Source organism: Leucopleurus acutus (genome assembly GCF_964270905.1).
Source record: "Leucopleurus acutus genome assembly, chromosome: 15".
Lineage (NCBI taxonomy): Eukaryota > Metazoa > Chordata > Mammalia > Artiodactyla > Delphinidae > Leucopleurus > Leucopleurus acutus.
Genome location: NC_139157.1, coordinates 31,685,111 through 31,700,148, shown reverse-complemented (window position 1 = coordinate 31,700,148; position 15,038 = coordinate 31,685,111). Strand labels below are relative to the sequence as shown.

The window sequence follows — 15,038 nt, the reverse complement described above, 5'->3', positions numbered from 1 at the left end:
CTCTGAGCAGCTGGATGGACGCCCAGGAAAAGACTGTTCCCATCACTGCTTTTTTTAGGGGCAATGGGCAAGATAAAATAGGACTGCCAGATGGCTACAACTCATTACTGCCTGGCAGCAGTCAGGGTGAAATGAGAGTAAATTAATCAGCATTCAGAAGGAATGAATGGCAAAGGGGTGATGTGTATTGATGCTATTTTAGCGCAAGTCAAATTAAACCTGTATAACTGACAACATGCATTAATCTCCCTATTGCCTCCAATAGCTGTGCAAATGAGCTCCTAGTTTCTTTATACAAGCAGCTGTTATTTTCCTGTTACCACCTTGGCCAAAAGTTCTAGTAATGGCCTTCTAGGTTACCCTTAGTGATTAATACAAACTTGTGCATTATACAGACTCTGCTAAGGAAAGAATTTCGCCTGTGTTGTAGCAGTGAATCTCTAAACTGCAGCTCTCCGACAGAAAGCAGGGCTTGTGCAAAACGATAGATTTGTCAGTCATCTGCAAACTCTCAGACTTAAGTGAACACTGGATTCACTGTTTGGATATTGCAGAAGTCACAAGGATTTTTTATTAAAGGGAAATAGAAACAAAATTGTGGGGTTTTTCTCAAAGAAAATTTAGATTTAGATTTCAAAGGTCAGCTATAAACCTGTGTAATGGCATTACACTGGATTATCTTCTCCGGGATGTATATTTAAGCATAATGTTATATTGCAGGAAAGGCTGAGTCTTAATTTACAAAAAAAAAAACCCATAAAATCAATTGATGATATCTGGGTTCAACTGAATTCTTGCTTGGGTAAAGCTCGTCTCTGACATAGAGTCTGCAGAATCACTTTCACCATCTCCCCCTAAATTAGAACTGCCTTTAAGAGCCTCCAAATAGCCAGAGAGACCAATGAGAAGCTGTCAGCCTCCTGAAATTATGGCAAGAAGCATAAACTAGAGAAATTAGAGCAATGTTCTCCAGTACTTGTCTCAGGCTTTATTCTTCTGGAACGTTTCTCTTCTTACCCAGCAGCAGACCCAGGTAATACAGATCTGAAGCTTATACATTTTGAAGGTCCCTATTTCAGAGAAAAAAATACAAAATTGAAAACACAAAAAACTGGATGAAAGTGAATATTTACGTAGACTGAGAAAAGAAGTAAATTACAAATTTTAAAAAGCTGACAAGCAAATTTTTTTACATTCTGGAGTTTCTGTCAATCCTTCAGTTTTTTATTTTGGCCTCCACTGGGAACTTTCCCTCTCATCATATTTGAATTTTGGTATAATCCATCATTTTGAAACACACAAGAAATAATCTGAAATTAAGGAATTCCAAGAGGAATTAAATGTGCTTTTAATTGCCATTATATTATGTTGTGCTATATAACCATATAATCAAATTTCCCTTATATTACACACTCGGAACTTTCAGAAATACGTGTAGTTTTGTTATTGGAACACGGGTTTCCTCAGGTCCCAATTCAGTACTCTCTTCTGTCCAGAACTGCCACACTTTGTCAAGACAAGATCTATCATACACCCTAAAACGTAACCCAGTGCTTTGGGATCTTTAAAATGTGCAACATTACACAACGATGCACTTACTGTTTGTAGTATTATTGCTGATGGTTTTTATCCTCAGACACAGGAGTTCTGACAAATTCTATTCTACTCCATTAACACCAAAATGCGTATTGTGTTTATAACTGTATACACTGCAGGAGAGAACTTTCATCTTGACTGAGCAGGAATAAAAATCAAATCTTCCATTTATAATTCTACATGCATGAGATTTGGAAGAATTTTCCACAGCAGCTTCTGGCCCCATACATCTCAAATCCTATTTCTCTCCCACTTCCCACATACTTCTGAAGTTAAGTGCATAGGACATGTTCAAATTGTGATACAACCTTTTGCCCCTGAAAATTCGGGTCACAATGCAAAGAATTATAGCACAGGGGGTTGTAGGAGTACCCCTGAAAGTCATTGCTACACCAAGACAGCTAACTACAACTTAACTATATACAGAAATAACTGCAAAACACATAAACTTTCCACCAACCCAAATTAAATGTGTCCCCAACTCATCTTCCCCCTAGAGCTGTCCCCAAAATTTCCATGGCTGCTCCAACACTTCCTGCCATAAAGAGTGTGAAAGATGGGAATCTGGAGTGGAGAGATATCTATTGCAGCTAATATATCTTTTGTTTGCAAACTCTACAAAAACTAACACCACGTGTATATATTTTCGGTATCCCTCCCTGGGTCTTGGAAGGGTCCAGGCAAATGAGGGGTGCTGAAATTTAAACTTCATTAACTCAAATTAGCATATATCAGTCTCTGTTCTTATCTCTTATTTATATGAGAGATATAAAATAAGAGGTTATTTTATATCTTATTTGGTCATGTTGATTGACAAAAGCATAATGGGTGAATGGAGAGAAAAGCTGAATTGAACAGAATTTCCATCTCTGATGTTCTAAACATGTTCAAGTAACAAGTAATTTTTGGTTTGTCAAAGTGCCCTCCCCTCCCTGGAGACCCTGGGGTGCAAACATTCATCCTTATACTACTCCCAGAGAGCTACCCTCTCCTGTCACAGCCCATTGCTAATGAAGAGAAACAGCTAATTTGTATCACCACCCCAAATAAGACAGGATTACAAAGAAACTGTCAGGTGGGCATGTTCCAATGACCATTTTCCCATGAACAAAATAAACTTGCAAAGAGTTTCATGAATGAGACAAGATCATTTTCCTATAAACAAAGTAACTTTGTAAAGTGAGATGGGCTGAGACTTGAAGAATTTAATGAATCAGACGATGTTCATGCTTCTTGAATTGTTGGGGCCAGTCTGTGCTAGTACAATTCACAAAAACTGAAGTAAAAAAGCCCCGTAATTTCTCAGAATAACTTGATTCCTATCCACCATTCCCTACCTAAGAGTACCAATCCTATACTTTGATACTTAGGGTTAGGGTTGATACTCAGAGCACCAAGACAAATCTTATTACCTAAGGGCCGATACCCAAAAGCATGTTCTGCAGACCGTGATCTCCTGAGATTCTCCTGGCAACAAGGACTCAATGGTCCAGTAAGTTTGGGAAAGACTCATGCTGTATTCCTCTTGGGGATTCACAATGCGCCCTACCAAATTATAGGCTCTAAGAAACCTTGCAGTAAAGAAATCATCTTACCCCAGTATTCTCTACATTTATTTAACCATTTTCCAAGCAATGCCTAATAAAATGCAGTAGAATTAGTTTCACAGACCACCCTGTGGGCACATTTTCTTGAGCAACTGTCAGTGTTGTCATGTTTCTAGATCAGAGTTTCTCAAAAGTGTATTTTCTACCAATTTTCCCCTTTCTCAATGTGCTCCAGCCACAGTAGGCCTACTTCTGCATCTCCTATCACACCAAAAATTTTCCTATCTCAGGAATTTTGTACTTGCTGTTCTCTCTGCCTAAAACTCCATTCTTCTAAATATGCTCATGGCTCCATCTTTCTTCTCATTCAAGACTCTGCTCAAAAGTCTGCTTTTCAGAGAAATCTTCTGTAATGGACTGAATTGATTACTCCACCAAAATTCATATGTTGAAGCCCTAACCCCCAATATGAGTATATTTGAAGATAGGGCCTTTTAGGGAGGTAATTAAGGTTAAATGTGGTCATAAGGGTGGGACCCTAATCCAATACAATCGGTACCCTTATAAGGAAAGGAAGAGAACCAGGGGTGCCCAAGCACAGAGAAGAGGCCATGTGAGGTAACAGCAAGAAGAAAACCAGCCATCTACAAGCCAAAGAGAGAAAAAGTCTAAACAGAAACCAGCCCTGCTAGCACCTCAGTTTTGGATGTCCAGTCTTCAGAACTGTGAGAAAATTAATTTCAGTTGTTTAAGCTATCCAGTCTGTAGTATTTTGTTACAGCAGTTCTATCAGGCTAGTACTCCTTCCCTGACCACCCACCTAAAAGTAACACTTCCTGTTAGTCTCTTCTCTCCTTGCCCTGCTTTTTTTCCTGCAGAGCACTTATCATGACTTGACACTATATCTCTAGGAGGTTGAGAGGCAGTAGAATATAATGGATAAGTGTTTGGGGTCTGGGTTCAAATTCCAACTGTGTCACTTTCTAGTGGTGTGATCACTGATGAGTTATGAAAGCTCCGTGGGCTTTATAGAATTGGTACTTACTTCAAAGGCATTGTTATAAGACCATAATGAGACAGAATATGGGAAGCGTTTATACTACTCCCTGGGGTGTATACTACTACACCCCACTGGAATGTAAGTTCCATAAAGACAGGGACTTCGTCATCCATGATTATGTTCACAGCCCCAAATCAGTGCCTCCAGGGTACATGTTAAACCCTCAATAAATATTTGTTACTTGAAACATGAATAAATGAAGGCCTGTAGACCTTTTCTCAAAGTTCACAAAGAATTTAAATTCTTCTTTGTCACTTCCATGTCTCTTTTTATTGAAATAGTACCTTATAGGGCTTCCCTGGTGGCGCAGTGGTTGAAAGTCCGCCTGCTGATGCAGGGGACACGGGTTCGTGCCCCGGTCCGGGAGGATCCCACATGCCGCAGAGCGGCTGGGCCCGTGAGCCATGGCCGCTGAGCCTGCGCGTCCGGAGCCTGTGCTCCGCAGCGGGAGAGGCCACAGCAGTGAGAGGCCCATGTACCGCAAAAAAAAAAAAAAAGAGTACCTTATAACCTACCACTGCCACACGATTTCAGAGCCCTTATTTTTGTGCTGACTGTAGTACTGGTGCCAAGTGATACTACTTTAATTGACATGGGCTAATGAGCCAAGTTCAGAAGGGCAGGTAACAAGGGTCAGAGAATATAGACTTTCCTACCCAAAAGGCCCACACTGGAGCAGTCCTTACTACACTTACAGTGAGCAGTACTTCATCAGCAAAGCATCACCCATATAATTAAATCAGAGCACTTCATTTAAATTTGTTAGTGTCATTGTGTTTATTCTTTTGTATTGGTCTTGCAGCTGTGCATGATTTGATCCTCCAGATATCAGTCAACAGCACTTTCGCACCTTCCACTGACGGACTTCAGAACCTTCACTGCTCTGCGCCACGTCACTGGAATGAGTCATCCTTTATGGCTTATTCAGATGAATACAGAATCCAAATCAGAGGCCTGGTGGTTTTGGTATCACCTTCAATAGGTCACAGTTATCTAAAAAAGGCTTTTGTCCAGCTGTCACTAAGAGCATAATAGGTGGTATAAGAGTAGTTCCCTAGGGACTCACATCAACATCTGCAATCACTTGTGCCATAAACTGTCATGGAAATCAACAGTGGGCTCATTCACTACTAAGGAAGTCAACAGGAGGATTTAACCCCAAATGGAACATGTCCCTCTATTTTCCCAGATGTACATTTTCCAGTGACATTAATGATTACACCCACCACATGGTGAAAAGCTAGGTAAAGAATCTGCTGTCATTATGGTAGCGTATTGCACACTCTATGGAACCCCACCCCAAATTCTGGTCAATCAAATAGACTGATTACCAGTGTTTCAAACATCTCTATCCTTCTACCTGCTAGGCCTAGTTAACCCAAGCAACCAGTGTGAATTTGGAAAAGAGTCTTTATTGATAAAAGCTCTTAAGCTCTAAAGGGTGTTTAACAAATCCTAATATGTAATCTTCTAAAAGTTCCCAGTGATGTGATACATTTAATAAATTAAGAAAACCTTTAATACCAGCAACAAACAATCAGGAATTGAAATTTTAAAAGCAACGCTCTTTACAACAGCATAAAATATGAAATACGCAGGGGCAGATCGGACAGAAATCTATTTGCTGTTTACTGCTTAGGAAGCCAGCTGGGCATCCCAGAGACCCTCCCCATTCGTATTGTTTTATACATTAGGGTGCTGACTTTACAGCTGGGACTAAGACTCCGCATGGCCATGCAGAACCCTTGATGGAAAAACGCAGGAGGCATTGACAGCAGCACGCCCTTCATAAGGCAGCCACTCACCCAAGTGGCCATGGGGAACAGGGTGACAACATGAGAAGAGAAATCAGCCCAAGGAGGTGGCTGCCAATCTCCCTCCCCAAGTTTTCCAAATCCTCCAGGAGGCCTTTTAATGATAGAAAGGATTTTTTAGTTGGTTTTAGTTTAGTAGACCAGTATCTTCAAAATGTTTTCACTGAAGCAGTGGATGGCAACTCAACTCAGTTTATAAACCAGCATCAACATAGTCTATTGTCCTTTTAATCTTTTCCCAGAAACTTGGTAGTTACCGCACCAGCCACATCACTATCGTTCAGGGGGCACCTTCTACTGCTAAGGGTGGGCCACAGGACTGTGTGAGCAGGAAACAGCTGAGAGTACCAGCTACTAAAGCAGCAAGCACAAACTGATGCACTGGGGCAAGAAGGAACAGGGCCCGTATTACCATCCATTCCACCATTATGTCTTATGGCCATTCTCTCTCTCTCTCTGTCTGCCTCCACTCTCAGAGGGAAGGTACCATGACTTTTTCTTGTACATCCAGCATCTAGTCAAGAGGCTGGGTTGTAGTAGAATTAAATTTTTGTTGAATAACTGAATAAACGAGTATACCTCTCAGAAAAGCATTTGGAGTAGGACATATTAGGAAGAGATTTTATATATGGAAAGAAAACTGTTTCTCCTTCCTTGCTATTAGTTGTATAAACTATGTATGAAGGAAAATTCACTTTTTCTCGACACAGGTACATTAACATAGCTACTAATTAATATTTTCTCTGAAGTTTAGAAAATGGAGGAAAAATTCTTCCTACGTCTGGGCATATATTGGTAGAATATATACAACAAGGAGGTTTGCTTAAAGTCAGGTACTTTTCATATCAGATAAACTGAATACAAAGAAATTTAGGTCTCCTGGTGTCATTCCCAACCTTGCCAGATAAATACTCGTCTCTGGAATGGCCTGGGAGACTCACCTTTCAATTCCTCGACACTTTGTAGCTGAGTTACAGAGTAACCTGCCAGCAATCCTCTCAGAATTCATGGGGCTGTTTAAATAGAGCAAAGTCCACAAAAAGTTCCACTGAGATGTGCTGAGCAAAGGCCAGAGCCCCAGAAGAAAACAAGTGTGGACTCAGCGAAGCTGCCCTCATCTGAGGGCGAACCCCATCAGCCCGGGGTTGGGGGGGATCGGTGGTCTGTGTGATATGGCAATGAGCCCCGTACTGTCGGAGTTCCTGAGAGAGCTCCCAGGCTGGCTCCTGTTCTCTGGCATCTTCCTGCCCGTGACTTTGCTGCTGTTCCTTCTCATTGCCTACTTCAGGATCAAGCTGATGGAGGGTAAGTGAGAAGCCACACACGGCAGGGGTTAGAGTCCTTTCCCATGGCACACGTTTGGAACAAGTCCGTGTACCGTCCATTTTTCTGGGAGGCCTGGAGCCACACACCTTTTTGATATGTAGGTGCTTCTCAACACGCACCCCTCTTAAGATATCTTCCGTGGTGAACGTGGCAAAATTTGATCTTTCCAGCAATGTGGATGACGTGCTAGGCTCTGAAGGCCCGCCGTGGGCACCCTTAACTGCAGCCCCTCACAGACAGGCGAACTGTGAATCAGCAATTGGGACACGTGATTGCTGGTCTGTGTCTCTCAGGCCGATAGATTCACAAACATTACAACGTGTTTCTTGGTCTGCCATCTCAACCTGACAGGTGTGTGTGTGTGTGTGTGCACACGTGCCCATGTGTTCCTGTGTGTGTGCACACAATCCTCATCCGCTGAACCTCTACTAAGGAAATGTGCCAACATTGTGCTATCACAGTGTTTGGCAAATGTCAAGCCTTAATAGATATTTGATGGCTTGATGTAAATTTACCATGAAACTGGGGTCTTAAGGTTGAAAGAAAAAAACAAAAAACAAACAAAGCCAAACCAAACCAAAACCAAACCAAACCCTCAGGAAGTTTAAAGTGACTGGGACATGAGAAGCTGGGTCCTGGATTGAGCCTGTTTATTCCGCTGTAATTGAAATGAATGAAACTGCACTGTGATTTGACAGACTATGTGTTAATAATTTACCCAGCAAATGTTAGATTAATATGAGAGGTTAATAGCTATTTTAGCAATATCAAAAACCAATAATATTTCTTAAGCTGGATGATGTCATTAAAGTACTAAAAACAAATTTGAAAACCCCTCCTCAAACCATCCTTTGCTTATATTTCCCTCCTCTCCCAATGGGATCTGTGTATCCTTTTTCCTGATTACATTTTCCAGTGTTAGCAGATTGACTAGACATGTTTTCATTTTTATGTGGATGTGATCCCTTTAATTCCAAATTTTCCTTTCTTATTAAAAAACCCCTGAGAACATGTGGTTTTTAAAATTATAGTTCTTTCTGTAGCTGCTTTCCTAAGGGCAAGTAATAATATCTTCTCTCCAGTTTGAGGGCAAATGAGAACACTTGGCCCCAAATAAGGTAACACCAGTTTGAATCTCTATCTAGCAGCTCTCACTTAAAAACTGTAAACAGATGGTCAAATGTCATGTCATTAATCTTGCAACCAGGGTTATGGCAAGTGTAATCATTCCTATTTTGTCCCTGCAAAGAAAGGGACGTTGACAGATAAACTAGTGTGTTCACAGAACCCCCGATTCCTGCGTCCTGAAACAGAAAGTCATGTTGCCTACCTCATAACCCTAGTCCATCAGACAAGAGAGGCATTTTAAGATGTGATGGAAAGCACGTGATGGTATCATAATCATTCATCATTAATCCCCATACTTCAAGGCTTAGGAGGTAATGGTGCATGTAAATTTAATTAGTATGTAGAGAACATCAATCTTCTCGCAAAGGAAGAAAGAAAATTCTTTAACATCCTGCACTCTTCAGTCTGTGTCAGTTGCCTTGAGGAGTAGCTCTTAAGGTGGAGGTCTGAGTGTTGAACTTGCCATCACCAAACCCTACATCAACCACTGCCAGGGACATGTCACCTCTCCTCGGGTGGAAGTTTTGATTATCGTATCTCCCCAAGTCCTGAGATTCCTAAACTGCTACTTTCGGTGCCGCTCAAAATACTATCACCCTGATCATGAACAAATTGCCTGCTAAGATAACCAACATTGCCAAAAATAGTCACCATGGAAAAGAAATTGTGTCTCTTGAATGCCTGAAAGTTTTTGTATGAAGCCAGATGTAAAATAAAATAAAATAAGGCCAGGTAAGTGATCAGGTTCTGGCCTTCAGCAACTGACATTCTAAAACAGTTAACGAAAGTATGGAAAAGGTACAGCGCGGCTAGGCATCTCTCACCGAACTTTATACATATGTTTTGATCGTGAGCAATCCAAAAGGAAACAGATAAGCATTTCTAAAAGTCAAGAGTAATTTAAGGGTTAGCAGAGTGAAATTGTTAAGATCTCAGCTGACAGAGTCAAACCAGATGGAGGTTTGAATTCCAGGTCTGTAACAATGGCCACACTACCTAATCTCCTGAAGCTTCAGTTTCTTCACTTGTGAGATAGAAATAATAGCAGGACACAGCTGTAGGGTTGGTGCGGAGATTAAGTGAGGCAATACACGTAAGGTTCTTAACAGTGCCTGTTCTGAACAACGGTTGGTCATTATGACCCCTGCTGACTTATAAATTCTAAGAAGGCAGTGTTTGTGTCATTATAATAACTATTATTAAAATATATCTAGTAGCTATTATTAAACTTAAAGATAAAAGTATTGATCTTTATTTAGAAATAAAATTAATTATATAAAATTTACTTAAAATTAAGTCAATTACCCAAGGTCACTCACCGAGAAAATGGTAGAGACAGGATTTGAACCCTGGCTGTCTGGCTCCAGAGCTAGCCCTCTCAGCCAAAACACTACCCCGGGAGTATTGAACACAGAGTAGGTGTTCAGTAGGTATCTGCTGAATGGAGGAGTCCTCTTGGCCCAGGCAAATAAAACATCACCAACATGACAGCCAACAGTGTGAATTAAACAAGGCAAGAATTTTATAAAAGTCTTGAAGGGACTCGATCAATCTCTTTCTGTAACAGGGCTAATTACTGATGATGGTGATTCCTCTGCATAAAGACTTAGCTCTGAGTCAAGAAGATTACATTTCTTCACCTGTGGCCCAGGAAGGAAAACTTCATGGCCTGCAGAATATTCTACAGTTACAAACTCACATGTTTTCATGGCCACCTGGCTAATCTCACCTGTCTAGTCTCTGCACTGTCCTTAACAGACCCATTAAAATGAAATGATGGACAAATTGCAAGCTCTTTCAGGAGAAGGATAAATTATTTCTCTAGCTCTCTTCATTGCGCCTGGCACAGACATTTGGTTCACTTGGTAGATATAACTCATTGAGGAATGATGGGTTTTCTCTTGCTTTCCTAGTTTTCCATTTTCTAGTTCTCTTCTTTCAACGTCATTATTCAGGTCACCCATTTTCACCCTAGAATTTGTATCCTGGCTCCTCATTCAAAGCACCTGTTGTGCAGTTAGCCTTCAGTAATTAAGAGAGAAGAAGTTACTCATACTTCAGTGAGTCTATAATCTAAGGCATGAGCTATCTCAAGCAATACCTTTGAACCAGCAATAATCTACGTGGAAAGGCAGTGAAACTGAGTGGCTGAGCGTGTGGGCTCTGGAGTCAGACTGCCTGGGATTGAATCCTGAATCCATCAGTTTCTATGATCCTGGGCAAATTGCCTCATTTTGATTTCTCTACGCCTCTGTTTGCTCACCTGTAAAGTAAGAACAATAATGGTTGACTACAACATAATTTCATTGCAAGAATTAAATGAGAAAAGGCTTTTCACGGTGTCTGGCACATAAGTGATCAAGAAACATTAGCTGCTAAGTCTTGAGCCTCATGTAACCTAAGACCTGTTACCATCCAATGCATATATACCCTCTCTCAATTGAGATGACAAGCAGTGTGGAATCAGAATAGTTCAGAGAGAGTGCTCATGTCCTAGAGTACATGGCATATAAAATGCCTGGCAAAGAATAAATTGCTGGGATTTGACATGGGGACCAAAAAGAACATTTTCAGGTTCAATTCTATAAAATACATTATCTCCTATAAGATTATGAACTCCTTGTCTCCGGCTTGGATAATTTGATTAATTATAATTCTGAAAATAAACTTTTAAGAGTAAAAAATAGTTTCAGTTATGCATGTTGGTGGTGGTGAGGAAGAGAATTTTTTTTTTTTTTGGATGTACCAGGAAGATCTCAAAGGATAATTGTCAGGATTTCAGGGCTAAAGTTCAAATTTGCTATTGCCAGAGAGGTAACAGGTGAAGCTACAGGAGCAGGTAAGAATACACAGAAAGATGATACATAATAAGAGCCAAAGGGAGGAGTATGATTGGGGGTGGGTGTCACGGAAAGGGGGCTCGTGTCAAATGCTACGGCGGAGAAAACTGCGGGTTGGAAAATGCCACCAGATTTAGTAATTAGGACATCATTGATAAGGTTTAATATTTCAGTAGCTTTAACTGAAGCTGTATTTTAAGGGGATAAGGAGTACGTAAGAGGCGAAAAGTTGACACTCAGTTTTCAGTCAAAGATGCCAAAAGGTAAAAAGGAGACTGATTTGACTCGTCTAAAGACTTACAAACACCCAAATACATTTTTGGCGGGGAGGAACAGGACAGGGTCCCTGTCTTACTCATTTGCATATCCCCGGGTCTTGGGTAATAGACATGTTTAATAAATGCTTATTGGATGTGGGAGACTTAATACATTTAATCAACACAATCTACTGAATATAAAATATACTTAGCATGTAACACCTTTTATTACAGTAGTAGGTTGCCCTCTCTAACCAGGACCACTCCTTAGAAATCAGCATTTATATTTCTTTTGGGAGTGGTTGAGGAGGAAAGGAGAGATGCTGCAATAGGACTTGCTCTGATGACGATGACGATGACTTCTGTAACTTGCTGGGGCCACCAGGGTAGAAATGCTGGCCAATAATGCCTGAGGAGTTGTAAATGACCAGTGGCACTCAGCTGCCTCCACAGTATTAACTGGTATTTTTCCTTTCAGTTAATGAAGAACTGTCACAGACTCCTGACCACCAACACAATCGTAAGGCTAGCTCTTCCTGGTACCAGAGAGAGAAACGGACGTGACCGTTGGGGACTGATCAATGGCTGATCAATGGCTAAAGCACAGTCAATTTCTACTGGTCAGAGAGCGAAGGTCAATGGCTTAGTAAATAGTTAATAAACTAGAACCACAGCAAGACAAAAAGAATACTAAGATGCTTGTTCTGAAAAGTGGTTCAAGAGGACAGCTCTGAGACTCAACTTAAATAGCAGTTCTTTGGCGAGTCCCAAGAATGTAAGATTATGTTGGATGTGCTCTATGGACTAGGCACATTGTAACTTTTTAACTTTTATAGGACTATGTCTACTCTGAAGGACACTGTTTTCGAACTAAAATTCTTAAGCATCATTATTCTATAATGCCATGGAAGGCCGCATTATTCTGACTTTGGAGGTGAAGGTACTCTGGTAGAAATCAAATAAATAGCAGAAGATGAGCACCTGTGGATTCCTGCTGTGAGAGTTCCCACTTCCTCCCTTGAAGTTCGGCAACACTGAAATGACACCTTTTAAGGCATCATTTCTGGCCCTTGGTTTGCTTCTCCCCTTTTCCCAATTGCTTTCACAAATCGCATCATCATTGTGAGAACCCATAAAACAAGCAGAGTCTCTCAATACTCGGTATGGATCACCATGAAAGTAGTTTTCAGCATGACATGACTTGGAAGTATTGGCAATTTGGTGGGAAAAGGAAAGAACACAAAGTTCATGGGACTCATGTGGAGAATGACTCAAGACTTTGCCTCTAAAACCAAAACATCGGAGACCTACTTCTAAATACGGAAAGAAGTCAACATTTCACTAGCGCAATTCTTCTTTCAGTGGGAACCCCAACAGCCAACCTAGATAACTGAAAAGAAACATTTAATTCAAAGTAGTAGTTCAAATAGATTGTGATTACTCCCAGGCTCTTCAGTTTTCCTAGCTAACATTAACAAAAGACACTTAACATGTCCTAAGTGTAAGTCTGATTGTATTCTTATGTTTGGATAGGAATCCAACGGGCTATTAGACTGATTAACTTTATAAAACATAATGAATTTGTTCACCTGTAAGAAATGCACCAATTTCTGCAGTGACATACAAACATGCAAAAGACTGGCCGACCCAAAGCAAGAATGTGCCACTAGTGCCAGATATTTTGTTTCTCTCCCCCTACCCCAGTCTCAAATTCTTCACATGCATCCAGTGAATTATTAGTCTCCATTTGCACTTCTTACATAATATAAAACTCACTGTTCTACTGGAGACACTCATTTCTGTATTTTACTGCATTTGATTATGATGAAAATGTCTCCTGGGGCTTCCAGACTGAGGTAATTTAGAATAAATGTGCATGCCATATGGAAGGAATGACAATATCCTTTCAATTCTGAGAGGGATCTCTTTTTAGCCTCTGGTGGAAATCAGCTTACGTAAAATGCTTTCTTGGACAGAAGGTGTGGAAAGGATGCATCATACTGCCAGCTGCCAGCCAAATCTGTGGCTCAGCCACCAGGGTTTGCTCCACCTTCTTCTGGAAACGGGCACAACATAAGCCTGACTGATGACTCTGGTGGATGCATTCCACCACCTCTGCCTTACCAGGGAAAATGCATCTCAGCTACTATGGTAACAGAGGAGCTCGAAACATACACGTTCTCAACATAAACAAGTTGTATAAAGCAAGACCTGACTCCTTTGTTGCTGCTGAATGAGATGAGTACAAAGAATGTCCACTGAAATCACGAGTAGAGTCATGAATGTTCTTTACATGTAGAGAGGAACAGAAACGTTCGTCTTCCTACAGAGAGACCAAGTCCAAGGGTTTTTCTACCACTTGCTTGAAGGCACTGTACTGGATTTGACTAGTCCCTCACAGAGCGCAGCCAACCAGCTGCCCGGTCATATCTTTGCTCTCCACCTGCTTCGAGTACAGGGGAAGAGTTCCTTCTGGTTTGGACTGCCTGCTTCCTTGTCATCGCTGCTGCCACCTAGACCAGGCTGGTGGTCTCCTTACTTATCCCATACTCTGTTTCCTCTTGTGCTCCAAAGCCTTTCATCAGGGGCCAAAAATGTTCCTAAGTGGTTTCACCTCAACAGTTCCTAACCTTATTTCTAATGTTCTAGTATCTGAACGAACTCCCAATTCTGTTTCCCCAACATGAGACCTTCAATAAAATACTTTAATGGGTGTTGTAAGTTGTTACATTGCCATTTATTCAATGAAAAAAAAATTTTTTTTACAGAGCTAACCTAAAATTGTTAATAACATCTCTCTCTCTCCTTAACTGTGTTGGTAATTTGGAAATGTGGCATTGGGACACTACAAGTCCATGACTGCTTCTTCACATCCTGAGCTTATACACGTTGATAAAACAAAACGGAGCAAGGAAGGGCACACATCATGTTCTCTGAAGTATTATTTACACCCCTTAAAAAAAAAAAAAAAAACTTCCAAGTAATCTGACCAGGTAACAGCCACCAGTATTTTCTAGATATAATTTAGTAGCAACTGGAAAATTGAGAACAGATAAGCAAGTTCACACATCCAACAACAGCTTTTCCTTGAAATCTTAAGTTCTTTGGCAGAACTGTATCTCAGAATAAGAAGAGCTCATAATGGTTAAAAACATTTTGGAAATCGATTTTCTGACTTGTTTATAAAAAGTGAGAATTTTCCAAACAAATGCTCTTGAGTCTTGCTTTCCGACTTTATAATTAGTGTGCTAATCAGAAGAGGCCTCTGCGTTTATCAGAATTTACGCAAAGGCATCCACCCTGGCAGAACATAAACAGGAAATATGTATTCAAGAAATTTTATTTATAATTAACATGAGATTGAAATTCTTTCCATTAAAAAAATTTTCCAATCCATATTCCAAAACCCAGATTCTTAAGAGCAGAGAGTCCTAACCTTTATTTAGGTAATAAAGAAACCTTTTGAGAAT

The 15,038-nt window shown here is 40.6% G+C and overlaps 1 protein-coding gene across 1 annotated transcript; it reads left to right on the top strand.

Moving 5' to 3' along the window:
- Positions 1 to 7,079: 7,079 nt before the first annotated feature.
- SMLR1 (small leucine rich protein 1) lies at positions 7,080 to 15,038 on the top strand. Its single transcript, XM_082855356.1, has 2 exons — positions 7,080 to 7,322; positions 12,047 to 15,038. The coding sequence occupies exons 1-2, from the start codon at positions 7,190 to 7,192 to the stop codon at positions 12,130 to 12,132; spliced, it is 219 nt and encodes a 72-aa protein (XP_082711482.1). The 5' UTR covers positions 7,080 to 7,189; the 3' UTR covers positions 12,133 to 15,038.

Excerpts from the sequence above, each read along its gene's own strand:
- SMLR1 (XM_082855356.1), top strand. The coding sequence starts at position 7,190 with ATGGCAATGAGCCCCGTACTGTCGGAGTTCCTGAGAGAGCTCCCAGGC. Across the intron at positions 7,323-12,046 it reads CAGGATCAAGCTGATGGAGG|TTAATGAAGAACTGTCACAG; the intron begins GTAAGTGAGAAG and ends TTTTCCTTTCAG.